Source organism: Lissotriton helveticus, chromosome 4_1 (assembly GCF_964261635.1).
Source record: "Lissotriton helveticus chromosome 4_1, aLisHel1.1, whole genome shotgun sequence".
Taxonomy (NCBI): Eukaryota; Metazoa; Chordata; class Amphibia; order Caudata; family Salamandridae; genus Lissotriton; species Lissotriton helveticus.
Window position 1 is genome coordinate 259,081,433 of NC_136063.1, and position 27,741 is coordinate 259,109,173.

At 44.7% G+C, this 27,741-nt stretch overlaps 1 protein-coding gene across 1 annotated transcript in view; it reads right to left on the reverse strand.

The window, feature by feature from the left end:
• Nucleotides 1-27,741, reverse strand: part of EFR3A (EFR3 homolog A) — a 1,274,477-nt gene that overhangs the window by 920,129 nt on the left and 326,607 nt on the right. Inside the window, exon 3 of the mRNA XM_078686747.1 lies at nt 19,706-19,782. Within this exon, the coding sequence (XP_078542873.1) occupies nt 19,706-19,782 (77 nt within the window). The remainder of the gene's footprint in view (nt 1-19,705; nt 19,783-27,741) is intronic.

Sequence of the window (27,741 nt, forward strand, 5' to 3'; positions counted from 1 at the left end):
ACCATTGGCTGCTTGGCTTCGGTGGGAGCCTTCGCTCAAGGGGATTCGCTGGTCTCCGGACTTTGAGGACCGCGTTTCACTTTACGCGGACGACATTCTTTTATATCTCACCTCCCCGCGCAAATCTCTGTCTGTTTTATTTGACGTTCTTGCTTCCTTTGGTGCCAACTCAGGCCTCGTTATTAACTGGGCCAAGTCCTGCGTATATGTTCTTTCGGGTGTTTTGCCCCCGTTGCCGAGCAGACTCCCTATCCAGGTGGTCCAGTCTGGCTTCAAATATTTAGGGATCTTTATTACGTTGGACTCCTCGCTCCGCTTTGAGCGTAATCTCCTCCCCCCGTTGCTTAGATTGCGACTGGATGTGGCCCGTTGGCGTAAGCTTCCATTGTCTCCTCTGGGCAGGGCGGCCCTGTTTAAAATGATGTCCTTGCCGCGGTTCCTTTACGCGCTCCAGAACTCCTATGACGCAATCCCCAAGACCTATTTCCGAGAGATCGAGAGTCTTCAAAGGCAATTGATTTGGGACGGGCGTCCACGTATTGCCCTCGCGAAACTCACCATCCCTTGGTACGACGGGGGCATGGCGCTCCCCGATATCAAGCGATATTACTGGGCTTCCCAGTTGTCTGCTATTAATCACGTGATGTTTTCACCGGGTCGGAATCCTGCGTTCGAGATGGATAGACTTCAGCTGCCGGGTGGGGACTTTAATAGAGCGCTTTATTCTCGATCAGCCGGGCGCCATCTTGTGGGCCCATCCAGGATTGCAGTAACTGTATGGCGAGCCGCGAAAGTGAGTTTGGGATGGGAGGATCGACTGACGCTGGCGACGCCGCTTTATGCCTCGGAACGTTTGGGCTGTCTCTGGTCTACCAAGGGTTTCGACCGCTGGGATATGATTGGGATTTGTAAGGTGGGTGATGTGTGCTCGAAAGGTAGTGTGAAGTCGTTCCAGGCCCTTCAGGCGGAATATGGTTTGAATGGTAGGGAATTTTTTCGTTATTTGCAGGTCCGGCACGCCCTCGCCTCAGTTTTGACTCCTGATGAGGCCCTGCCCGAGTCTTCCCCCCTCGAAGATCGTGTCCTTGATGGGCACCTGCCTGACAGCACTATTTCCCTGATCTATAAGAAGCTGATCAATAATCGGGCGGACTTATTGGCTCGACTTCGGGAGGCTTGGGTCAGCGATGGGTTGGAACTGGACGACGAAGATTGGCAATCGGCACTCTCTTCTCCCAAGGAGGTAGCCATTCCTGCAGTGAAGTAGTGTGGCTCACTGGTTAGAGGCGGCAGACCCGAGAGCAGAGGACGGCCCGGGACCAGGGTTCGATTCCCGGCGCGGCAGGTTTCTGGACCAGGGTCAGCGGACTCGATAATTCTCTCGCCTCGGTGCCCACTCTGATCAGCGTTCACACTCGGCAACTCTGGGCATTAGCTTGCCTCATCTTCACTTACGGCCCCACCAGACCGCCGGGGATGCCTGGTCTCACCCTGGAGATACCCATTAAGGGACCATCTCTCAGGGAAGCCAGGAAGGGTTTCGCAGCGGTCGAAGCGCCTTGGGACCCTACGGGTAAGTAGTGCGCTATATAAATGCCTATACATTTACATTTACATACATTTACATTCCTGCCCGTCTCCGTTTGGTTCAACTTAATATCCTTCATCGAGTGTATGTCACTGGTCCGCGTCTGGTGACGATGGGCTTTTCCTTGGATGGGTTATGTAAGCGTGGTTGTGGGTCGAGTGCTACCTTTTTACACATTCTTTGGGAGTGCCCGGTTGTGGCGGCTTACTGGACTGCTGTGCTTGAGGTGATGACTGACGTGACTGGTGTGGCCCTGCGGCCGGAGCCTCGACGATGTCTGTTGAATGTGTGGGAGCCCACTGACTACTCTGTGGCCCAGACCAGATGGGCTACCTTGGGTTACATGATTGCGAAACGGGATGTCGCGCAACTCTGGGGCGCTTCCAGGCCCCCTGAGGTCTCGAAATGGGAGGATAACATGGACTGGTCCATGTTTCGTGAGAAGACTGTTTATGTGGCCAGGGGCAGACCCAGGGCGTGGACGAAGATTTGGGGCCAGTGGAATGAATATCGTGGGGATATTTGTACCCCTCCCCTTGTAGGCACTGCTGAGGTTCTCTTATCTCCCTAGGCGAGCGTTCCCGGAACCCTTTCATGCTGTTTTTTGCATTTTCGATTCTCCCCGCTGCTCCCCTTCCCCCCGACCTTGTTGGAGCCTCAGGGCTCTGGGTATGTTCTCCTGTTCGTGGACCATCCCCTCCGTTCTTTGGGCTGACCTTAATTACCATGCATTCGCCTTTTTAGTGTTTGTTTTGCTTTTTGTATAAAATAAAAATTCAAAATGCTCTGTGACATGTGAGGAGCAATGCATTGTGCTGGATTTGTACCTGACCACGGGTATACATTTCTAATTCATGCCTTGTGCCTTATTATTAGCGGCCAGCCCGTGAGGTTGTAGGCCCATTCTTGTATTTTTCTATGCTTGCTCAAATAAAGGTTTTTGGAAAAGAAAAAAAAAAAAAATAACAATTCTTCTGCTGTCTTTTGTCCCACGTAGTGTACAAAGAGACTTATAGGAGTCCTCTAAAGGAGGACCCAAGGGATAAAGGAAAAGACCTTCTGGAACAGAATCCAAACTTCTTGCATTTTTCAGGTAAAGATGTAATTCAGCATTAGTGTTGGAAGGAAGAAAGGACGATATCAGCCTTCAATTCACTATTTTCTGAGTGGCCATGAGCTTCATCGGGCAAGACACAGGCATCAGAGTCATACAAAGACAATTGCTCCATCCAGACAAATATCTGGGCACTGGAGAGATTTTGAACCTAGGGTTTGTAAACAATGGTAGAGAGGTCCAAGCCTGGAGGCATTGAGGCAAGGAGGCATTGGAGTCAGTACTGCCAAAAACACAAAAGTGGGATTTACAATATCAGAGGGTTTGCAAATGCAAAAACCCTTTGTGTGTGAGGTCCTCTATTCCTGAAATCTTAGAGGGAGAGGTTTGATCTAGTTGCTGTAGGGAAGCTAAGGATTTCCATAGGTGAGACATTGAGAAGATCTCTGCACCCGTATGGATTAGTCCTAGAAAATTGGAACTGATGCCAGCATGCCTTCTGGCACCTAATATAGTTAGTTGTTATTAGATCTGTGCGAGTTGTCACAGGTTTAGTCACTTGGTGCTGCCTAGCAATGCTAGAGAGCTATTGCTGGGGGGAAACATTTTCTGATGGAGTCTGGCTCGGGAAACCTATCCATGGGATGAGGTATCTGCAGAATAGGTATATAAAATAAATTGATACATTTATTTTTAAAACTAAAAAAAAAAACAGCCATCCAAACGATAACTCCCACCCGAAATGCTTTGCTCACGACCTCACAAATGGCATTAACATTCTCACAATTGACATGCCATATAATGTAACCATTAACATGGTCAATGAGATGACTATGGATACAGTAAGATTTCTTTGTTGTCTAAGTGTTACTTAGACAATTTAATGTACTTTCAGGCATTCTTATAAGCATTTCATTTAGTGTGCAAGCTATGGTGTGCATGGCTGCTGTATGATTTATGGATTGTGGAATCGTTGACCAGACACTTTATCCAACACCTGCATGTGGACAAGACTCGCTCATGCTCCACCCCTGCTCACAAACCATCCTTGTGCACAACAGAGGTTGGCATGTGCAAAAGAGTTTGACTGGCCAAAAGGCTAGGCCCTATGGTCAATCCCATGCATACCCAACCCCTGCTGACAATGGTTGTTGCCTATGTGCAGCTGACATTGAACCAAATTCACAGATCCAGATACCCATCCCCTCCCCAAGAGAATCCACAGGCACCAAGGAGCGTCAAGATCCACGAATAGCTACACAAATAGCGTGAAAAACACCACTTTATTAAAAACATACTATTAAAGATTTAGCTGTGGATGTCCCTTAGAGGCTCTTGCACATGGATTTGGGGATACGAGTATGCTCAGCAGCGTCCCCTTATACACTAATTTTCTATGCACAGAGTAGGGCAATGGTAGCCACAAAATATTTTTTTCCTGTAAAAGCCAGCAAATCACAGTACACAGATTTGCACATATAGCTCTGGATTCGCATATTCATAATGTGTGACGGGACAAACATCTGCCTTGTACAATAGAATTGATCATGTTTTTTTTTCTTCTAATAGATTCAAGGAAGATCTGCAAATTAACAGACAAGATATTGCTACAATGTAACCCTTAGAAGCCTAACACTTTTTGTCACACTAATTTTTCTCTTACTGAACGGATTTACATCAATCCAAACAAAGGCTCGACCCCACCTCTGAGTAGAGTTCTAGTTTCATGCCAAGTTTGGTGTAATTCCTATGATTACCTACCTCTACAAAATAAACGAGGGACATAAATGCTATGCAAGTGTTTCAAAATCTGTTGAATTGACTCACGGTAGAGAAAAATCAAGGCAGTCAGGTGAGTAAAGTGCTAGTTTCATTCCACGTTCGGTGAAACTTATCAGTGTTTGCTGTAGTGAAGAGCAAAGTTTCCGATGAAAGTTAATACTAAAAATACACATTTTTGACCCCACCGATTTGTGCAAAAACTGACATGCCAAAACGCAGCTATCAATGGAATTTGACTGGAACAAATTGAGAAGATTTGTCAAACTGTCAGTTATCAGCAAGATAAGTAATTATTCAATTGATTTGACTTTGCCCACCCTCGTTGACAGATTCAAAAGAAACTTAACTTACAAATACCTAAAAAAAAAGCCCAATAGTTGCCACAAACACTTCTGCCCTGTCCCCTATTAAGCTCTTCATTTAACTGGAGCCCCCTTTGATTCTTTTGCATGAAAATAAATTGTTTAAGTTATACATGCTAGGGGTCTGCTAAATTGTGTGCATATTTGTCAAACAAAGCTAAAATCACAAGAAAATTATAACCCAAGGAGGTAGCTTTATAACCAACCTTTTGAAGCCTATCAGAAAACGTTTTGTAAAAACTAACGAATACATTTACACCAATGCAAGCAAAAGCACACCTCTTTGTTTTGGAGTTAAAGCTGAAACTCCTTGTTCCCCCACGACCTTTACATTCTCTCCCTTGTGCATATCTGAAGGAAACTTGCCACCCTCCCTTTTTAATTAAATAACATTTTTAAAAAATGGTCAGGCCATGGGGGATGGGGTCCCTGGAGCCAACAAGCAGCAAGGGAAGGGGGGCCAAACAGCCCCCTCTCCTAAATTAAAAAAAATACATGAACCAGCAACTTGCCAGAGGCGCTGCTCATTTTCTCCACTACTCTGCAAACGCAGCACCTGGTGCGCTCTTGCTTAGGAGATAAAGCCCCCGTTGCTTCTGAGTGTCCTTAGGGGCCAACTAGCCCACCAGGTACCTCTAGTAAGCTCCACAAACTGGGATTGCTGAAAGGTGGTGGAAGGCCACGCCCCTTTTTAAACCACTCTACAAACGTGCCTCTTGGCGCACTGCTGGTGGAGGGATGAGGTCACCATGTGTCATAGTAAACTGTACAGACGGCCATTTAATTTCGAACATTCCAACAGCCAGCCAATCAGAACATTCGTTGGAGCCTCTCGCTCCCATGAGAGCGTAAAGGTAAACGGGAAAAATGGGCCTCTCGACCAATCACAATGCTTGATTTTGATTTTGCGCTCTCACGGGACACCAGGAGTCTGTCATAAGCCCAACGGCAAAAATTTCAAAAACTACCGATTGGATTTACACCAAATCACAAAAAGCCCAATCTGCGAATCAAGATCTAGCTTCCAGTCGGATATGGTGTAATGCCATAAAGCAGTTTTTGCTACAACCTCTCTTGAAGAAGTCTATGGATAATGCAATTGGATTTTACCCTTTGGGACCCCCCTTTTTTCTCAGACCCCACTTGACGGATCACCTCTACACTTGGCAGGAAGGAGCGGAGGTGGATGAACTGTTTTTGAAAAGTTTTATGAAGATTCATCAAACTGAGTCAAAGTTATAAGCAAACCAAAAAACGCTGCAACAATGGAAAAGCAGACCTAACTATAACTACCTAGTGGTGGCCTCCACTAGGATGGATGGATGGATGCATACACATAAAAATATATATACCTACATATATCTATACATACAAACATATACACATATAGACACATATACATACATATACATAGATACACATATACATACATATACATACATATACCACAGAGGTCCCTTTACATTTTAGGGACAAGAAATGGAAGATCACAAAGCCACTCACATGTAGAACCGAATACTTAGTATAGGTGTTGAGGTGCAGGTGTCAAAGCTTTATATTGGTACCACCATACTATGTGCACATCAGCGTGTTTTGCAACATACCAGAGCCATCAAAAATAAGAATCAGACATATCCAAAAACAAAACTCTCAAAAATACATCCAATTTTATGTGTTTAAAAATATTGTTATCCGCCACTGCATACAAGTACCAGAATGGTATGCATCACCTAAGAATGATGAGGTAATGAGTCACATGTTTTGGAAAACACTGTTTATAGGGGGCTTTTGAATGCACACATACCAACCGTGGCCAAGTTAGTGGTAACTAGCGAAACGCGTCGGTATTTCCTTTTGAATCAGAAGTCTTGCTGCGAATACAGAAACTGTGGAAACATTGGCATTGTGAGTGAGGTACTGGGTTTTTGAGAACCGGCACAGAACCGGCAACCCAGCGGTGTCATGGTACACCCAGAGACCTCGAGTCCTTCCTGATTCAGACCACAGAAACTCAGAGTCTTCTAGGTGAAGTCAAGGATTGATTTTATTGACTGCAACCAAGGTAACAAGTGTCCTAGAAGTACAACGCACGGGAAGTATATTCTCAGGAGACTGCTCGAATTTACAAAGTCAGGCTTCTCTTCTTATACAGAATTTTAAGCTTCAGGCAAAAATTCTTGGTTTTACAGTAGATCATTGACATATTTCTAGTACAAAGAAAAGGCAGAGTCATGATGACATGTCCATATTTCACTTCGTGCTGCCTACAACAAATCACCCGGTAAGGCCCAACATTTCATCAGATATCGGTGGACCCCCAATAAAAACGGGCACCTCCCCACCATAAAGCAAGTGAAGCAAAAAGAGCAGAGACAGATGCGAGCAAGATACGGCAGGTGTGTGCGCTGAAATGGTTTTATGGCTTGTTGAGCCATGATGCTATCTTGTTCGGCCACTGGTAGGGAACTGACCTAACGAGTTGGGCCTGGGGCAATGGTTCCAACTTGTACAGGTCATAGGAAAGTCGATTAGGGTGTACGTGTCCTTGTGGAATCGAATTCAGCTGGATTACAAGCCTATGTAAAGGGCAACTCACAAAATGGCTTCCATACACAAAATGGAAGTTGAGGGTTCTGAACGAAAATGACGATTTCGAGGTGAAATCGTCACTCGAATATGCTGAAAATGCTTGTACATAGTGTACTCGTCATTCTCGGTCTTTTGATTCTAAATTCGTCATGTTACGATGAAGTTTTTATTCTCGAGTCCAGAATAATTACACGAGTCTAGAATTTTCAGAACCACAAACCCTCCTTTTGCCCTTACATAGGCAATTAATCTATCCTCATGCTAATCTGAGTCCAGATCTATATTCCTAAAGTCATTGAGATGTTGCTGTAACATCATTCTAGTACTTAGTTCATCTCTTGATACAGGTTTCCTTACACATGATGTGACGCAGAGGCCACATATTGCAGGAGCACACTGTATGCACAGACAGAACAGGAAAAGAATGGCTAAGACCATCCCAATGACCATCAGAATTTTCCATCCCCAGGCGGATATCAGTTCCCAGAACCATCCCATTAACGACCAATCTCCTTTATCCACATGAATAGATTCGGAAATCTTATGTAGTTTGGAGATGGCCTGGTACACTGTTGGAGCGGTATATGGGATGAAAACACAGCAACTCGATTGGATCAATCTGCATACCCCACCTCGGTCTGCAAGTATGACATCTAATGCGACCCTTTTCTGAAGGGTCATAAGACGATCCGACTGGAGCTCAGCAGTCAGGTTACTAAGGGCACCAGCAGTTTCAATCACGGTGGACTCAACTACCCTTGTCAATTGCCTTATGTTCCTGCTGTTAGCCATGGATCCCCAGAACGGCAGAAAACCCTTTGCGAAGTCCCCAAATTCTTGACCTGCAGTGTCTTCTTCACTCAAGACCCCTCTAACTATCCTTGTCTTGTGGTAATCTGCTGCTGCTGTGTAGGTGGGAGGCAACAGGAACGAAACAAAACATGAGCCCGAAAAGTCAGGGGGCAACCATGTATAGGCTCTATCATGGCAGATGAAATAAGTACCCCTAGCTGCCAAAAACGCGGGGGAAGTCTGAGACCCAAAAACATACGTTTCAGTACAGACACTCTTCCCTAACTGAGCTCTGGGATTCTTGCCAGTACCTTGCAGACACAGGCGACCCTGATGGGGTACAATCCAAATCGGGGAGGATCTCTTAGCTTGCTGTTTCTCACTCAGAGTAGCTTCATATCCGGTCACGTTCCAATTTATATATGCAAATATCTCATCGTCCGGGGTATTTTCATAAGAGATTTCTCCCTTAATCATGTCAACTATACCTTTGACTAGGGCGCTAGTCTTGGGGTTGTCTTTTACAGAACGTAGGGGTTGGACTTCGCGTGCGTATATAAACATTGTTCTGTATGCCCACACAGAACCATTGGGGCTGAAAGGCAGGACCAGATAAGGGATACCTTTATCCGTTGTGTGAGGCATAAGACCGCACACCCAACAGTTAGTTGTGTTCATTACAAGTTGGTGTTGGTGCAAGAGCTGAACAAAGGAATTATTAATGAACTCCAATCTCCTATTGGATTCATGGTCAGGAAGAGGGTGGAAAGAATGAGAGGAAACAGTAGGAGGAGGTATGGGTGATGCAGTGGGTGCAAATGTTACACGAAAAGAGAATAAAACATAACTTATTAAAAATATCATTACACTGAATAGCATAAAAATTCACAATATTATAAAACTTTTCTTTGTCATCACGTTACATAATTTGCGTTTAAAGTTTGTTGGTTTGGCAGGTCTCTCCATCTCGGGAAACTCCATCCTCTCTAAAGTGCTGCCCGCGTGGGAGGTTGACTCTGATAAGGGATGCTTCTGTCAGTCTAGGGCAACTCCCTTGGACCAACCAGAACTACCGACCTAACGTCGTCAGCTGCACCCCAAAGACTTTAAGCAACCGCGGCCCTAGCAGCGGAACCCGGATGGCGGTTCGAATCACAAAAATAAGCAAGTTTCTCAGATGGGAGAGCTGCACTTTCAAAAATGGTGTTTGGAAGGAAAAAGAATTTTTTATTAGTCCATGGATCTTGGTCTTGAATTGCAAAAGAAATCGCTTTTATTAGTTCGTACTTCTCGGTCTCAAATTATACCGTTGTCTTCCAGGTACTGTTTGATCCTGGAACAAGAGTTCAGGCTCTGTAGTGTTCAATCGCTTGGATGGTGGCACAGCCTCGTGCGAAATGTTCTCATTTTCTCGTTCAGAGTCAGTTCTTTTTACACGTGCATCACTGAAAGGTAGGTGACGTGGCACGGTTTTAGTTTCTGAGTCAGCGACACCCTTCTGGACACACGGGTCATGAGGCAGAGAAAAAGGAATTATTTTACAGTGGGCCCCATGGATCCAGTTGGCCTTTCCCTCCACTCGAATGGCGGATCTTGTGGAAAGAAGGACGAGGTGCGGTCCGGTCCACCTGGGCTGGTCGTTCTTGGTTCTCTGAAAGTTTTTAACAAGGACCCAGGAGCCAGGGTCGATGGAGTGGCCTGGAGTCTCAGAGACCGGAGGCAGGGTGTTGTGAACCTGTTGATGCAAAACACGCAATTTAGCTGTCAGTTCATACAGATAATCAAGCAAAACAGGGTGTTCAAGCTCGCTGAACTTGGTGAGTCGTGGCACTCCCCATATGTTGGCCGGGCGGCCAAAAACAATTTCATAAGGACTAAGTTTCACTCGTGAATGCGCAGTCATTCTGGTGGACAGGAGTGCTAAAGGGAGAGCGTCAGGCCATTTAAGACCTGTGCTCGCTTGAATTTTGGCCAGTTTAAGTTTTAAAGTGCCGTTGTAGCATTCTACTAATCCAGCTGATTGGGGGTGATTTGCAGCGTGAAACTTCTGCTGTATACCTAGCCCTTCACATACTCTCTTCATCACTTGACCCACAAATTCACTTCCATTATCAGACCAGACCATTCTAGGCATTCCAAACCTGGGGAAGAACTCTTTCACAAGGGCTTTCGCTGTGGATAAGGCAGTATGGTCTTTTAAGGGATATGCTTCTACCCATCTCAAGAAGGCACAAACAACAACGAGTACGTATTTTAAGTTGTTGCACCTCTCCATGTGGATGAAATCTAGCTGCAAAACCTCGAACGGATACGTAGGAGGTGCAAAATGACCAGCTGGAGTTGGGGTTCCCCTACCAGGATTGTGTTTCAAACATACCATGCAATTCTTGAAGACATTCTCTGCACACTTGGGAATCCCTGAATTCTGCCATACTGGGGCCAACAACTCGCAAATCCCTTTTACGCTGATATGAGCCATTCCATGAGCCATTGTAACTACTGCAAGCACATATGCATCGGGTAACAACCAACTCTGATGCTCTGATAATTCAATCCAACAACCATTCGCATCCATTTTACCCGTATTTTCTCTCCACGTGCTCAACTCTTTCTCTGTGGCCTCAGCTTGAATGGACTTCACACTCTCTATCGTGTCTTCACATATTCCAACATCACCAGTCCATCTTGCAGGGCCTGCAACATACATTCGGCTCATCACATTTCTTGCAGTTTCTTTCGCAGTTTCGTCAGCAAATGCATTCCCACGACCAATATAGTCAGTCACCTTCTTGTGAGCACTACATTTCACAACCGCCACTTGCAGAGGAAAGGTCAGTGGTTCGAGGAGCTCATTCACCAACTGACCATGCTGAATCTTAGCTCCATGCGAAGTCAGGAACCCACGTTCTCTCCATAATCGCCCAAAACTGTGAGCCACACCAAATGCATACTGGCTGTCGGTGTAGACAGTCACTTTCATTCCTTTTGACAACACACATGCTCTTGTAAGTGCAATTAATTCTGCTGCCTGAGCTCAATTATGTGAAATACGTGCAGTTTCAACGATTGTATGCAAAGTCGTGACAGCATATGCTGCAGTTGTGTCACCATTCGGGAGCTTGAAGCATGAACCATCCACCCATAATGTACCATCACATTCAGCAAGAGGAGTGTCATAAAGATCAACTCTTCCTTTCGTCTCTTCTTCTGTTCTAAGAAAACAATCATGTTGTTCTGAAGCGTCTGATTCCTCTACAATTGGCAACAATGTAGCTAGGTTTTAAGGACTGCACCTTTTTATGTGCACATGACTTGCTAATAATGTTAATTCGTAACCTGACAATCGAGCACTAGTTAAGTGCTGTGTCTTGGTTCTATTTAACAACGTGTCTACTGCATGTGGGACCATCACGACTAGTGTATTATTCATTACTAGACCAGCAGACTGTCGGATAGAAACAGCTGCTGCCGCTGTGGCTCTTAAACAACTTGGCAATGCTCTAGCTACCGGATCCAAAGTCGACGAAAAATACGCGCATGGACGTTGTTTGTCCCCAAATAACTGAGTCAGAACTGACAAAGCACAACCTTCCTTTTCATGGACATATAATGTAAAAGGCTTACTGTAGTTGGGGGTACCTAACACAGGAGCCGAACATAATGCTGTGCGTAATTCAGAAAAACTGTTCTGACACTCTTCAGACCAAGGAACAGGATTGGGTGTGTCTTTACACGATAATTGCCACCAAAGGCTTGGCTAATAACGAAAATTTTGGAATCCACTGTCTACAGTACGATGTAATGCCCAGGAAAGCACGCACTTCTCACTGTGTTTTTGGCACACTGAATTTCGCTATGGCCTGTATTCTTTCTGGGGTCAGTTTCCTTCCCTCCTTCGATAAGAGGTGACCTAAGTAGGTCACTTCTTGTCGGCAATATTGCAGTTTGGAAAGTGACACCTTGTGATGTAAATCACACAGATGTCGCAACAATGACAATGTGGCTTTCCTACATATTTCCTCAGTATCTGCAGCAATGGGCAAATCATCAACGTACTGTACAAGAGTAGCACTTTCAGGTAAAACAATTGTGTCAAGCTGTGTTTTTAAAGCTTGACTATATATTGATGGGCTTTCACAGTAGCCGTGGGGAGCGCGTTTAAAGCGGAAGCTGCGTCCTCCTAAACTGAAGGAAAAAATATCCCTGCTTTCCTCAGCAATCGGAATGCTGAAGAAAGCATTCTTCAGGTCAATCACGGAAAACCAAGTGGCAGAAGCTGGAGTCATAGTCAATAATGTCGTAATGTCGGGGACAACTGGGAATTGTGGCACAACTATCTTATTCACCTCTCTGAGATCAATCACAAATCTGTACACGGGTGGCTGAGATGGATCAGTTTGTTTTAAAACAGGCAGAACAGGACTATTGCAAAAGTTGCCTCTTGTCTCTTCAATCACATCTTTTTCAATGAGCTCGTAAACGATCGCTAGCAAAGCTTTCTCGCCTTCACTAGAAATTCTATATTGGGGAATTCGTGGCATTTGAACATTGGCTTTTAATGTTACAACATATGGTGGTATTTCTAAAAGACCCACATCATTAGGACCAGCGGCCCAATGAAAATCTGGAAGAAACGACAATTCTGCTGGAAGTTTATCCCTTGACAAATACATTGGAGAAACCACTTTCTTACCTAAAGTAAGTTGTACTCCTGAAGGAGAACAGTACAAAGTCGCATACAGTCTTTTTAACAAATCCAATCCCAACAAGTTTTCACCACATCCTGTTGTCAGGATAAGGGGTGCTTCTAATTCACGAGGACCAACAGAAAGAGACAACGGGTCAGAAATCGGTTTTCTAACTGGGGCGCCAGAAAAACCTACAGAGACATTCATTTCGCCAGACAAAGGTGCGCCAGGGAGTTTGGAGTGCATAATAGAACTCTTTGTAGCACCAGTATCCAACAGAAAAGGTTCTGACACACCTGATGTAATCACCTCAACGTAAGGTCCACTCTGATCTACTGGAACTGAAACAACTCCCTCTCTTTGTCTATGGATGTCCTAGCAATCATTACCTTCCCAATGCTCATCTTCCGTATAGTAATCATCAACATAGTATTGGCTGTCCTGTCGGATGCGGTATTCTGCTGATCGAACCTATTCATAGAATTTTGTGGTGAAAGGGGACGTGCGTTCTGGGGGACGTTTCCGCGTCCTCAACCTCTAGGCGCTTGCTGAACACCACGACCTCTTACACTAGAACCACCATTTGCCCGTTGTAACAGAATAGGGCAATTATACTTGAAATGACCCTCTTCCTTGCAATATGAACACTGGTTGGGGCCTACAGGGACACGTGGCTGAGTATACTCGACCCTTTACGAGTTCCTCTGATACTGTTGAGGCTGCTGAAAATTATTCTGGTAGTGATTCTGACCACTATTATTCTGATTACCACCACCACGTGGCGGATATGCTTGCTGTAACAAAACCTTCGTTTTCAACTCCTTAGTTTTCTTTTCTGCTCTATCTTTCTCGTCTTTGTCTCTATTCTCGTAATATTGTGCAGTAGCGAATATCTGTGCTGAAGATGAGACTGCCCAAGAACTTTCTGAATCCTTTAACTTTTTACACAATTCTGGAAGCAGATTGTGCACGAATTTATCGACAAACAATCTCTGACCACCTTCTGTGGTCATATCTTGACCGCTGTGGTCGACAAATGTCTCTTCAAATATGGTGAAGAAATCTGAGACAGTTTCTTCTTTCTTTTGCTTACATGCAGACAACTTATCCCAATTTACACATATTGCCGGCATTATCGTTTTCATGTAATCAACTATTTTGCCAGGGAGTTCTGCTATTAAAGGCTCAGGCTTAGCACCACCAACTTGTCGGGCATCTGCAGCAGCAATATTAGCCCATGAGTCACCTAACTCCTGATCATGATCTGTATGACGAATCTTACCCCATAAAGGCTGTGGAACAACATTTCCAAATAACATATCGATATCGGCTAAATTTATTATACATGACCCAGCAGTTTGTGACAACTCTTTGTAATACCCTGCAGGATTTTTACGCGGATCAGGTAATGTCTGTTTAAGGGCTAAAACTTCAGCTCGCTTCCATGGGACATGTACCCATACACGCTGAAAGTGTGGCAGAATATGTGGGTCAACGGTTGTGTCACCCTCTCTCCATTGTAGGGGAACCTCTCTCATGGGGAACTGTCGCGCCTTTTTCCTACTAGATGCACCATGCTCAGATTGTGACCCAGAAGTGCTCCCCTTACTCCGATATGATAACAATATTTCAATTGCTCTCTCGACATCGGGACCTACGATCATACCCTCTCCAAACTTAAACCGTACACGACACAACTCCTGCGGGTTGCTTTCCAGATCATTGTCTTCCAAATCCTCGCAGAGGAAAACACACATCTGTTCAAAAACATATCTCTGCGTCGGTGCTTCCCATTGACGGAAGACTTCCATGACAGACTCTACATCATATTTTACAGTATCCATAACCCACTTATGAGCTAAACGGTTCAATGAATCTCTCTCTTGATAGTCAGGCAGTTGACTTCGCAACTGTCTTCGTCCTGTGTTAGGGGTCGTAGTAGGCGACCTGAGAAAAGGTGAGAAAAGGTTAGTAACAGTGCTGGCCATTTTCTGCCGAACGGAAGGTGAAACTGAAGGAAGAACAGGTGGGAAAACGGGGTGAGATAAGGCAGAAGTAGAGGCAATAGCAGAGGGAGCACTAGGAGAAATAGAAGGTGCACTAGGCAAAGTCGTAGAAGGCACAGGTGAGGTAGATGTGGTCGGTGGGCCTGGAGGAGGCTGCACCGACGGAGCAGGAGGCAATGTAATCACAGGTTGTGCAACTAAGTTTTGCGGAGGTGCTGTAGGATTCTGTGCATAGGGAGGTGGCGAACTTAATAAATGCGTCATTAACTGATCTTTTTCAAGGTTTTCCGCTGCAACTTGTTTAAGAGGCGGCAAAACTGGATAGCACTTATCTATTGCCATTTTACGTTGCCTGTGCAACTGCTCACTCATCTGTTCTTCTTCATTATCTTTAAACTGCATAGCAGCTTGCATTACGGAAATACCCCTTTCTCTCTTATTTTTCTTCTCTAATTTAATTTCCTTTTGTTTGGCTTCTTTACGCCATAGGCGGAAAGAATCAAACATCGCCGGCCGGGCTTTCTTTTTGAACAGTTTAACTTCGAGGTTATCTAAGATTTCGGTATCAAAGCTACCATATTGGGGCCATTTTAAGACACCATCTTTTCTGGTGTATTTGATCCACACTTCATTGTATGTGATGGGGCCTACTCCGTGTTTGACATATAACTCGTAAGTTGGAGTTCCAACCGGAGGAACCGGACAAGAGTCCTCCAATCGGGAGTCCCTATTATTACAACCAAGACAAAACAAAGTTCTAAGTCTAAGGCATCTTCGCTCTCTAGTCTAGTTCCAAACTTCAAAGGATTATCGATTACGATATTTCTCGTGAATACACGAGTCCTTCGGTTTTGGTGCTTGCAAGTACCAACAATTATCCCAAAGGATACCCAAGACTAAGACCAACTAAGGACTGGGAGACGCTCCACTTATACTTAACTGAGATATCGATGACGTCACCAGAAGACTCGTCTTAGTGTTTCGCTCTACAAAACTTCAAGGGTCCAAATCAGGGCGATAGCCAGGGCAGCAGTCCTTCGTAGCCGTCGGGAAGCGGGGAACCTCGCAGCAAAGACCTTCGGACCACGTCGATGAAGTGGTTGGCCGTCCTCTGGAATTTTTACACGAAGCTCCTCACGAACCTCTGGCTGGGCTGGTACCGCTGGAATCGCCCCAAACGTTGGGCGCCAGCTGAGGTACTGGGTTTTTGAGAACCGGCACAGAACCGGCAACCCAGCGGTGTCAGGGTACACCCAGAGACCTCGAGTCCTTCCTGATTCAGACCACAGAAACTCAGTCTTCTAGGTGAAGTCAAGGATCGATTTTATTGGCTGCAACCAAGGTAACAAGTGTCCTAGAAGTACAACGCACGGGAAGTATATTCTCAGGAGACTGCTCGAATTTACAAAGTCAGGCTTCTCTTCTTATACAGAATTTTAAGCTTCAGGCAAACATTCTTGGTTTTACAGTAGATCATTGACATATTTCTAGTACAAAGAAAAGGCAGAGTCATGATGACATGTCCATATTTCACTTCGTGCTGCCTACAACAAATCACCCGGTAAGGCCCAACATTTCATCAGATATCGGTGGACCCCCAATAAAAACGGGCACCTCCCCACCATAAAGCAAGTGAAGCAAAAAGAGCAGAGACAGATGCGAGCAAGATACGGCAGGTGTGTGCGCTGAAATGGTTTTATGGCTTGTTGAGCCTTGATGCTATCTTGTTCGGCCACTGGGAGGGGAACTGACCTAACGAGTTCGGCCTGGGGCAATGGTTCCAACTTGTACAGGTCATAGGAAAGTCGATTAAGGTGTACGTGTCCTTGTGGAATCGAATTCAGCTGGATTACAAGCCTATGTAAAGGGCAACTCACAAAATGGCTTCCATACACAAAATGGAAGTTGAGGGTTCTGAACGAAAATGACAATTTCGAGGTGAAATCGTCACTCGAATATGCTGAAAATGCTTGTACATAGTGTACTCGTCATTCTCGGTCTTTTGATACTAAATTCGTCATGTTAAGATTAAGTTTTTATTCTCGAGTCCAGAATAATTACACGAGTCTAGAATTTTCAGAACCACATGAGTGCGTACCATTTCTTCCAAGAAAGGAAAGTCGACGCCGTGTCGTTTCGCAGCAATTTCTTTATTGTCAGCAGATAGTGGTATACGTGTTTCGCCTGCCCAGCAGGCTTGCTCACTGGCAACACGTATAGCAGATATATCATTTTGTAAAGTAATAAAACAAAATAAGAGTTCAAACACTGCCTCCAAGTGCCCTAATTCATTGGAGCCTGAAGAATGCATTAAAAGAATATAACCTCTAAAATTGCAGTACAAATACTTAAGATCATAAATAAATGCATAATTGCTCAAGTATACAGCTGATACAGTTAACATATCAATCATAGATGTATACAAAATTCATTTAAAAGCAATGGTTGCCCTACCTATGGCTGAGAGCTCACAAGTGAATAAAGTGCTGAGTGCTGAAAAAGACTACAAAAACCCATCTGGGGCTAACAATTAATGTAAATGTTCATGGAGAGAAAGCAGAAGCTATTCTAATATGTACATATATGTACATCCTGAGCTAATGCCCTTCTTAGATAGAGTACAAAACAAATGGTCATTCAATGGAGCAGATATATATATAAATCCATGCCCGGGGAGCCCCCCAGGCTAACAGTCCCAAGAGATTCCTCTCGGTTAATATAAATTCAGACGAAAGCAGCTGAAAAAATAATCAATAGATCATTTGAACCATAGGCAACAAGACTACAACAATGTTAAAAATCTGTGCAAAATGCGCCAATAATAAAGCATAAAACCACCCACTCATATGATATATAAATAAATGGTAAAACGCTAAAAAACTGGTCGCATAGCAGAAACTAAAAACATTAAAAACCATAATTGCCAATACAGTGAAGTGGGTAAAAAAAAAAAAAGCAATGCATAAGAAATGTAAGTTTGGCCAAATAACTGCCCACTACAATACTATATTACAGGTAATAGTGCAAATCTTCACAAATATTGAGCCCTCTAGGTGATTTGGTATTGAGCTCAATGATGTATTTCGTCTCCAACTGTCTAAGTATTTTCTCCCTGTTACCTCCACGTTTATTTAATGGGACACTATCATAAAATATTGGAGCACATTGAGATTATTGTTGTGCTCCAATTTGATGTGTCTCAATACTGGGAAAGTGGGGTCGGAGTTGACAGTCGCCCGAAGATGTTGCAAAATACGTGAAAAGACCTGAAGTTTGTACTCCCAACATACCGTAATCCACAGATACATGTAAGACCATATACTGCGTATTCAGTGCGAACATGAAGTGTCCTGTCAATTTTATCGGAACATCAGAAAAAGCAGTGGTGTTTGATGAAGTATTAACCCCAAACTTGCAAGCACGGCACGTGCTGCACTTGAAAAAAAAACTTTTTGGGGGAAAGCCAACTGCTTTTAATAGTGTGCTCTGGACTGGTTTTCACTAAATCACTGTGCATTGAGTGTCCTTTTCGGTAGGTAAAATTTGGTTTGCTAGGGAGTATTTGTTGGAGAGTCAGGTCAGTAAGAACAATAGGCCATTGAGCATTATTGATTTTTTTGATGGCATTAGATTGTCGACTATATGTGGAAATGAATCTACACAACTTTGGCCCGACACCACCCTCACTAACCACATTCTCCATGCTGTCCAGAGGAGTCAGTATCTTGGCAGCGGGCTTAGATGTAGGTTTCAGTAATTCAAGTCTGTCCTTCTGGTTGGCTTTTCTCAAGGCCACCTCCAGCTTTTTAGGATCATAACCTCACTCAATTAGCCTCACTTTAGCCCCCTGTTAGGCCGTCTCCATGGAGAAATATAATATATATTTATATATCTTCACTAAAAAGAAATCCAAAGGTTACAGGGATGTTATAGTTAGGCTCAAATTTCACTCGTACAAACCACTAAAATTCAGCAGTTATAGTTACCGAAGCTCACTATAACATACGTCCCTACAATGTACCGATTATAAACTCACATGTTACATCACTCATGACATGGTTAGGGATATCACTGATTACCTCATACAGTGATTGAGTGTTTTCTAAAGATACCACAAAAGTTAAATGTGTACTTTGTGTAGTATAAATGAGTGATACTACTATCTTTTGTTTGTTTTGCTTTATTAACAACAGAGAATAAATCACATATGCAATGTCAAAGGAATTGAAGATCACCTCATTTTTTCACTTTAGGATGAGCATTATAATTTAAGTTTAATGAATGGAACTAATGTACTTAATTCTGATTGTAGATATCCCCTGACGAAGGGTGGCATATCCACCCGAAATGTATTGGGATTGAGGAATGGTTTCCACCAAGTTGTCTGAGTTGTTTTATGGACTGTTGAAATTCATTTTGAATTGGGATTTTTATCAGAAGTGCCAATAAAAAAATGAGGCACATCAACAAGAAGTAAATTGTCTACGGCTTATTGTTGGAGTATTGACATTGTATTGCCATCACATTGATATTGCATTGTTTTGTTATTTGTTGTCACTTTGCATTAAGCACTTAAGTTGTCTTGAGGAATTGATAATGCACACTCACTTATGAGTGTTTTAGGTTGTGCATTTACTGTCTAGAACATAATGCTCTAGTCTATACTTCTTTATTGAATGGGAGAGGGCCGGCCTTTCTCAGTAGCAAACAAGTGCAATGGGATAGTAAGTGCCTAAATTCTATATTTCCATTTCAACCTGCACATTGACAGCTGTTAGAAGGCAGCAGTGAAATCAACACATAAACGATTCATAAATGTTTAAATGGAAGACATTTCAACTCACTTTTGGATCTTCTGGGTAGATGTTGTCCACTAAACGTTTGTAACGAGGGCGCAAAGCACCACAGCAGCCGCACACTCCTATAAAATTCAAATTAGAAAAAGAGATGGTTAGTAATACAATATTTTTCAACGCTGTTCAAAGACTTCTTTTGCAGGAAATTGCACTTCTAAGGGACAGCAGTACAGAAAGCAGTCTTCTGCGAAATGGGAGATTTGTCATTGTGTCCAAGAGCACAGAACAAATGAACTTTCATTTGTATGAGCATAAGTTTGCAATAAAATATTGAAGGGAGCCGTTTGATTCAAAAGGGATCAATCAGACTTTATACCTCTTGTGATAAAAGGCACATACAGCTCATTCTGCTGTGAGTCAGCCCTAAATGGCAAATCATAAGACCAGTAAAGTATGGAAAATAGGCTGCTCTTCTTTCCTACAATGCTAACAAACAGGCCCTGCAATGAGGACATTTTAACAATAAACACATTAGCTAGCGGGCGTATGTGCTCCTCTCAAATCTAGACCAAATCTGTTCCAGTTCAAAGGCATTTAAAATGTAACTTATCAAACCAGAAGTCGGAATGTTATAGAAGCAAACTTTACATCAAAAGATAAAAGCCAGTGCTACAGCACTCGAAAACGAAGGCCCGTAAAACTCGAGGACTCTTGAATTCCTGAAGCGTTGCAGTTCCTCGCCCCGCCAGGCATTAATCCATAAATAGGCCTTTCCTTGCAAAAAGGTATGGGTGGGCACGTGGAACTGTAATAAAGTACTATCACAAGTCAAATATTCACAGCTCCTCATCAATTAGAGCAAATATTTGCAACCTAGTGCACAAGCTTTTAAGCAGAGCAACCTCAGACAATGGCTGAGCTGGTCCATCCGATCGTCGAATACCTGATTGTGCCCAGACTCATAGGCACTCACAGACAGGGCTTGGAGGAACCATTAACTTATGAAGAAATTGTGGAAGCTATCCAAAAGTTACAATCGGGCAAAACCTGTGGATCTAATGGATAACCACTCAAACGTTTTAAGAAAAACTTGTCACACTTGGTTGTGCCATTACTTGACATGTACAATAAAACCCTGGTGTGTGGGATGCTGCTGCATGATCTGTGAAGGGCCACAATCAGAGTAATACTGAGCCACAGAAGCCACTAGATATGTGTTGGTGGTATAGGCTCAGCTACCTACTTAAAGTAGAGACCAAGATCCTGGCAAAGGTTTCGGCAAACAGGCTGGTGAAGATTATCAGGACCTTGGTACATCTAAACCAGAATAGTTTATGCTGGAGCGCAGCATCCACCACTGCCTGAGATGCATGAACAATGCTTTAGTGGAAATTGGGTCATTGGTTGAGGGGAGTGAAACACTACTCAGGCAGAAACCAAAATTCCTGTCAGGCCCAAGTCACAAGCAAACCCCAAATTCACCTGTGCTTAATCTTCTGGTAGACTGGCACAAAGCAGTCGGGCTTAACTTAGAGGCAATGTGTAAAGTGTTTATGGAGCACTTCAAACAGTATACAGTAAAATCACAACACAAGAAAAGCTCACACCAGTCTAGAAAAATAGAGTAACTTCATACATAGGCTGAGAACAAAATGACAAAAAATCCTATCAGTAGAACCAAAGACATTACATTTTAAAGAACTGAGTGAAAATAGTGCCTAGAAGCACAAAGCACCAACTATGATTATCTAGACACGCTGAACTGTGACAAACTCACAATTTCAGGCCAACCAAGATAGAGAGCGGGCTGGATACAGGGGCCAAATTAGGCACACTGAACAAAGTACCTTAAATCCTGGTTGCAGGGCATTGTGAGATCCCACATCGAGGATACATTGCACAGCGGCAGTTCTGAAGATGTTGTGGGGCTGAGATGTGAGGTTCATCATCTGGGATTTGTCACGCTGCGGAGGTTCCAAAGTGGAGCTGCATCATTTCTGCCCACAGGACGGTAGTTGGGCTGGTTGAGCACCTTCAGGCCCACTTTCAAGGGTCCAGGACTAGGATGTCTCCACTTGGGGGAGAAGACTCGCAGCAAGCAGAGCCCAGGTGCTGGGTTCAAGATGGTTGGAGCCTTTTGTGTCCCGGAGGCTCGATAAGGAGGCCATCTGTCATGGTGCTCACAGAAGACTCTAGGACACTACCATCACCTAGGGCATTCCGTCGCAAGTGTCCCCATAAAAGGTGTGGCAGGGAAAGGAGTGGCAGGATCCATGCCTCTTATTCGTTAAGGAAATACTGGTGGAATTACCCTTATGTTCTGCATATAGAGCCATAAGTGCAATATTATATGTCCTTAGTTTTTGTATCTTATCGGTTTGCCATTATTTTGTGCTATGATTATTTCTGTGCTTTTATTTATTATTTCCATTGGCACCTCTGTGCTATTTTTTGCCTCATATGCCTGGATCGGAAGGTGTGCCTATTTGTGGTGCAACTCGATGCTTCACGAGGCACTAGCATGCGGCGGTCATGTTGGGCGCGGCTGAGCATGGCTCAAGAGTATAAAATAGAGCCTCGCCCTAGCCCATGTGCTCTCGATTCGTGTGCCTGCCATCTAGAAAAATCTTCGACTTCTCTCCCCACCGATCTCGTATCCATGAAAACAGACTTCCGCACTTCATTGTGGCTGAAAGAGGATTCTTCACATCAGGCTGAAGTACAGGAGAACATTTTTAGGAAATCGGGACTCTGGTTACAAAAAAGTTGAGGTTGGCCCAGATCTTGGGCGGTAAGAGAGTTTAGTGCAAGACTCTCTTGTACATTTGTGTTTCAAAGAAGTACTTTAAGGACAAGTTTCACAGTTGATGTAAGAGCTAGGTAAGTCCAGCATTCCGTGTAATTTTAGTTAAAACTGAACAAAGAAGTACTATTGTGTCTGGATAGTGAGTTAACGGTCGTGAAGTTTTATCTTCCTAGTAATACCCCTGAAGGTTAAAGACATCTACAGTATTAGACCAGGTAGGTGTACCAAGCACACTGTAATAATCTGTATATATTATGTTTAGAAGTTACAATATTTGCTAATGTGACTACAACGTGTTATTGTATATCTTTCTTCTATCAACAATGAATACCCTCTCATTATCAACTCAATACATCATTATCTCAATACATCATTGACTGCAACAGAGGTTCAGGTAAAATCCTAGGAAAAGTTTACAAACATTAAAGTAATAAGATAGTAGTTAGTAACATTAGAGGTAATCTGTGTTTTTTTTCCTTTTAGGTCTTCCTCTCAGCAGTTCCCTTCCCAACACTTTTTCTCTCACCTGGCTACTTCATTAGTCTGTGCTGTAAAAGCATACAGACTTGAAGCAGCCTGGAGGTGGACCATAATGGCAACAAAGTGATCCAGAGGAATCAAGTGTGACACCATCCAACTAACCTTTGGAGTCACTCTAGTGGTCCTACATTGAAAGTTCGCTCTGTTTCACTCAGGCAGCAGTAAGGTAACAGAGTCCAGCTGAGTCTTCCACAGGTCCACAAGTGTACTGAAGAGTTAGGTCTGGTGCCCCCTTTCAAGATGTAGAAGGTTCGAAAGATGATCAACCTCAGAGGTTTTTAGAATGTTCTGCCTCCCTGCCCTGGCCCTAGCTTATCTGGGGATGCAAAAGACTAGTGTAAAACTACTTTGAGTGTGCGCTGGGCAAAGCCTTGGTGATATGCAAGTGTGGTAGGTGACCCCTTCTCCCCCTAATCAAGGTGGAGATAGCCCATCCTGCATCCTCTTTCGTCTCACTGCCTGGAAGTAATTCACAAAGACCAACTACCAGCCACACTTTGTCATGTGTCCCAGGATACAGGCTGTAGGCACAAATGGTTAGAAGAAAAAGATTCCAACTTTATATAAGTGGTATTTTCCGAATTGTGACTAAAAATCCAACCTTACCATAAAAGTGGGGTTTGAATTACAATTCTTCAGACACCAAACTTGACATCCTTAATTGCTCCCAACTGAATGTTGGCACTTATTAAAAGTAATAAGGCAACCCGTCTTGGTCTCAAGAAGGACACCCCATGAGGGATGTCAGACCACTGTGTGCTGGAGTGTCTGTGTGCAAGAACCTCAGCTTCTCGCGTCAGCATGGAAGCCTTTTTTTCCTCTGATTTGCCCAGCAAAGATGTAGTGCTTATATACCCAAAAAGTACCCTCAGGGGTTCAACCTAGAAGTGTACTATGGGCATGTCGGGCAAGGATGACGATAGAGGTGACCCTTATACAGTTATTATGAAGAAGATGGTAATCCTGCTGTGATACTGAGAATCCTCATGCATAATACATGAGGCTAATTTTCGGAGAAAGCCACATGACAGTCATGTAGCACCTAACTAGGTAAAAGGTCAGCGCCAGACCCGGTATGTAGTACAATGGTATGACAGATGTAGGTAAAAGATTGTGCAACTACCTAGGCCTATATTGTGGTACATTGGGGTTCATAACAGTTTAGGGCTGGCTAAAAGTTTACTTTGCTAGGTCTTATTGCACACAAGTGCTGTCATGGCAGGCCTGGGATATGGTTGCAATGCTACTTAAGTGGGCACAATCAGTGCTGCAGGCCCACTAGTAGCATATAATTCACAGGCAGTACTATTTTACTAGGAACTTACAAGTAAATTAAATGTGGCAAATGGGTGTAAGGCAGTTTTACCAAGTTTAAAGGAGAGAGAACAAGTACCTTAGCACTGCTGAACAAAAAGGTGAAAGCAAAAAGTTTAGGGATGACCCTGCTGAAAGGGCCAAGTTCAACAGTTAGCATTGACAGTGAAGGCAACAGAGTAGAGGGCATTACTGTCTATAGACTTCGAAAAGACCTTCGGATATCGATTTATGTTCCACCTATTGCTGTATTAACTTAGGGCCCATCTTTCACTGATATCGCTCAGTGCTTTATTCCAAGCCAGGGGCAAGGGTCATAGGGAAATAATAAATGTCCCCTATCTTTGGAGAACACGAAAGAGTTTCCCCTTGTTAATGTCAATCTATGAAGGCGATATCCTGATATATATTAGCGGCCCTGAAAATGTTACCCCGGCTGTTGCATATGCTATACGCATCTAGCTTAATTGTCAAGCTCTCTGAGCGATGAACAAGACAACGTAATGGCAAATACTGAGCTACAAAGGGCGGACCAGCACTTTGAATATGTCGGAATGCATGTAATGCTTAAAAGGCGACAAGCATGGGACCTGAATATTGCAGCGTTGGTAGAACGGGTACAAAGAGATAAAGACATTTGGGAGGGTTTCACTAGGGCACTTAGGGACCTATGGATAGCAGACATGACAGTACTATTAGGCTAGCCACATAGTGATAATTAGTGGCCAGCTCTTTACAAACTGGGAACTGACTTACTCTACGGCTCTTGCACCTAGGTCGACGTCCCACCTGCGACTCAGACATCACAATCAAGTTGGCACCAGGCACTGAGATGGATGAAATGGCATGGGATGCTCAACAGCCGAAACTCCACTATTGGGCAGGAATTGGCTATGGCACATGGTAATGTTGGAAGGCTTTCAAACCTGGAAAAACACTGGAATTTCTAAAGTAGGGGATGTCTGGGAGGGCAACTCCATGTGTACATCTCAGCATCTCAAAGACACAATGCATAAGAGTCTACCAAGTCAGAAGCACCTGAACTAGTTTGCCCAAACGTTTTTGAGTCAAGTGCAAAATGCATCTGTGGCTGTGAGGTGAAACTTAAACGAGTGGAGACCAAACAATGGTATGGAGATGGCAATGAAGGATATGGGTGCAACGATGCAGCAAACTGAATGGAAACTGGAATTCAAAAAGTAGAAAACTGTAAGACACAGGCTGAGTTTTAAAGTGTGGTTACTAGGCCAATATTGAGGGTAGAAGAAAGATCGAGGCAATAGAATCTTAAAACCTAAATTCCAACATTGGGGTTTTTGGATTTCTCACTGCATAGTGAGACAGTGACAGAAAAGATGCATCTATTTTTTTATGAGCACTTTTTCTCTCTGCCTCCTTCTGAGCATTGTGGTAGTACCTTCATTAAGAAAGTGCACAGATTCACTAGGCATGTGCGTCCCCAGATTAAAGTGGTGGTCCATCGTGACCTGGACTCTCATGACCCCATTCCCAACAAGGGGACAGTTTATAGCAGTTCTTTGAACTTGGAAGGTATGAGGATCCTCTTGCCCCAGTACAGTGATGCAGACCAACGAAAAGCACCTCTAAACTTTGAGACTAGAACTGAAGGCTTTGGGGGGCAGAGGGGAACCTTTCCTGTTATATCCAAGTAAATATGGTGAAGGATGACAAGGATTAGGGGGGCGCTAGGTGGCGCCGGACCGCGATGGCCACGCGGTTGTAAGGCTCCTGCCGATCCGGGCGAACTAACAAACATAATCCTCATCCTGCCAACCCGAAACGAGCTGCTAATGGTGCCATAGGACTGCGGAAGGTGTGCTGAGGATGCTGACCAACTTTGGAGCTGGTAGCCCGTTTAGCGCCGGAGTTACAGGCTGGTGAGCTCGGGCACGGGTTGTGGGCCGGGCGTCCTGGACGGCCGCACCGCCTGAGGGGGCTACGCGAGTCCGCTGCTGCACAGGCCCGAGTGCGCAGCTCCCGGACACATGGCGCAGAGGCGCGGGCGGATGGAATTGCCCAAGAGATTGCCCGCCCCCCCCCTGCTGAATAACCCCACGGAAGGCGACACGAGCTATAGCGCGGAGACTCGGGCGCAGGACCCTAGGTGCAGACCCCTGCATTGCAAACGGCGTCTGGAGCCTGGAAGGGATCCTGGCAGGGATCCTGGCGATCTGGCTAAGGAAACGGTGAGGAGAGGGGGAAACGAGAATTGCTGCGGGGGGTGGGGGCGGGGCTGAAGTCGGCGGCGAGGAGAAGATTGCGGGGGCAACCTGAACGGGCGAGCAACATTGACACCGGGTAGAGTAGCCGGAGCCGCCATTTTGTAGTAGGGAAAATTGATGGGCCACTGGGGCTTGCGCAGGCACACACGCACATCGCTGGGGACTGCAGAGTGGCTTTGCGGACCCTGTGGATAACTGCTTATCGGTCGCTCCTAATTGTGGCCTGCGACCCCCTTTGCCTGTCAGGGAGAATAGGAAAAGACCGCTCGCCGCCATTTTACAAGAGGGGCTGACACACGCACAAACTAACAGGAATGGGAGCTGATACGGATTGCCTTGGACCTCGAGACCCACCAGAGCTCTGCTATCCTGCATACGGTGCCCATCTGGGGCGGACCCCCATTTCTTGTTCAGAGCTACTGTCCCGGATTGACTAAGCTGCCGAGTGGGACGTCGGGGAAGCTAGAGGGGCCACACAAGCGCAGCCCGCCCGAGGAAGCGCTAAAGAGAAGCACTGCACCTATACTGTAGCTGACCCTAGCTGGAAGGAGGCTGTAATCGTCGGATCGACATGGGCAGGATGGAGCCCAAGCAGTCGAAGCTGCAGTTTGACACTCGCAAAACACCCAGCTCCTCTTCTAGGGATCAAGGGGACGATGACCCTCCGGAAACCAGAGACGAAGGGTGGAAGGCTCACCTAGACGGAATGCAGCAAAGCCTCACCTCCATTGACTCTAAAATGGATGCCATGAGCAATAGACTGGAATCTGTTGTGGCTAAGTTAGACAAGCATGAAGAGCGGCTAAAGGAGGCGGAACACGGGGTATCAGAGTTGGAAAATGGAGCAAGGACCAGCCAGCAACACATGCTACAAATGGACAAATTGTTAAAGGTGATTGCCAAGAAGAATGAGGAGTTGGAAGCCCACTCCAGAAGAAACAACGTTTGAATGCTAGGCCTGGCAGAATCTACCAACACTGGGAGGCTGGAAGACTTTACGGAACGCCTGCTGATTGACCTGTTTGAGAAAGACTCCTTTTCTGTACACATGGTCATTGAAAGGGACCATAGATCGCTGGCGGCGCGTCCCCCCCCCCCCCGGGAACTCCCCCACGCCCGGTGAGTATGCAGTTCCTGAATTACCACGTCAAGGATGCAGTATTAAGACTGGCGAGAGAAAA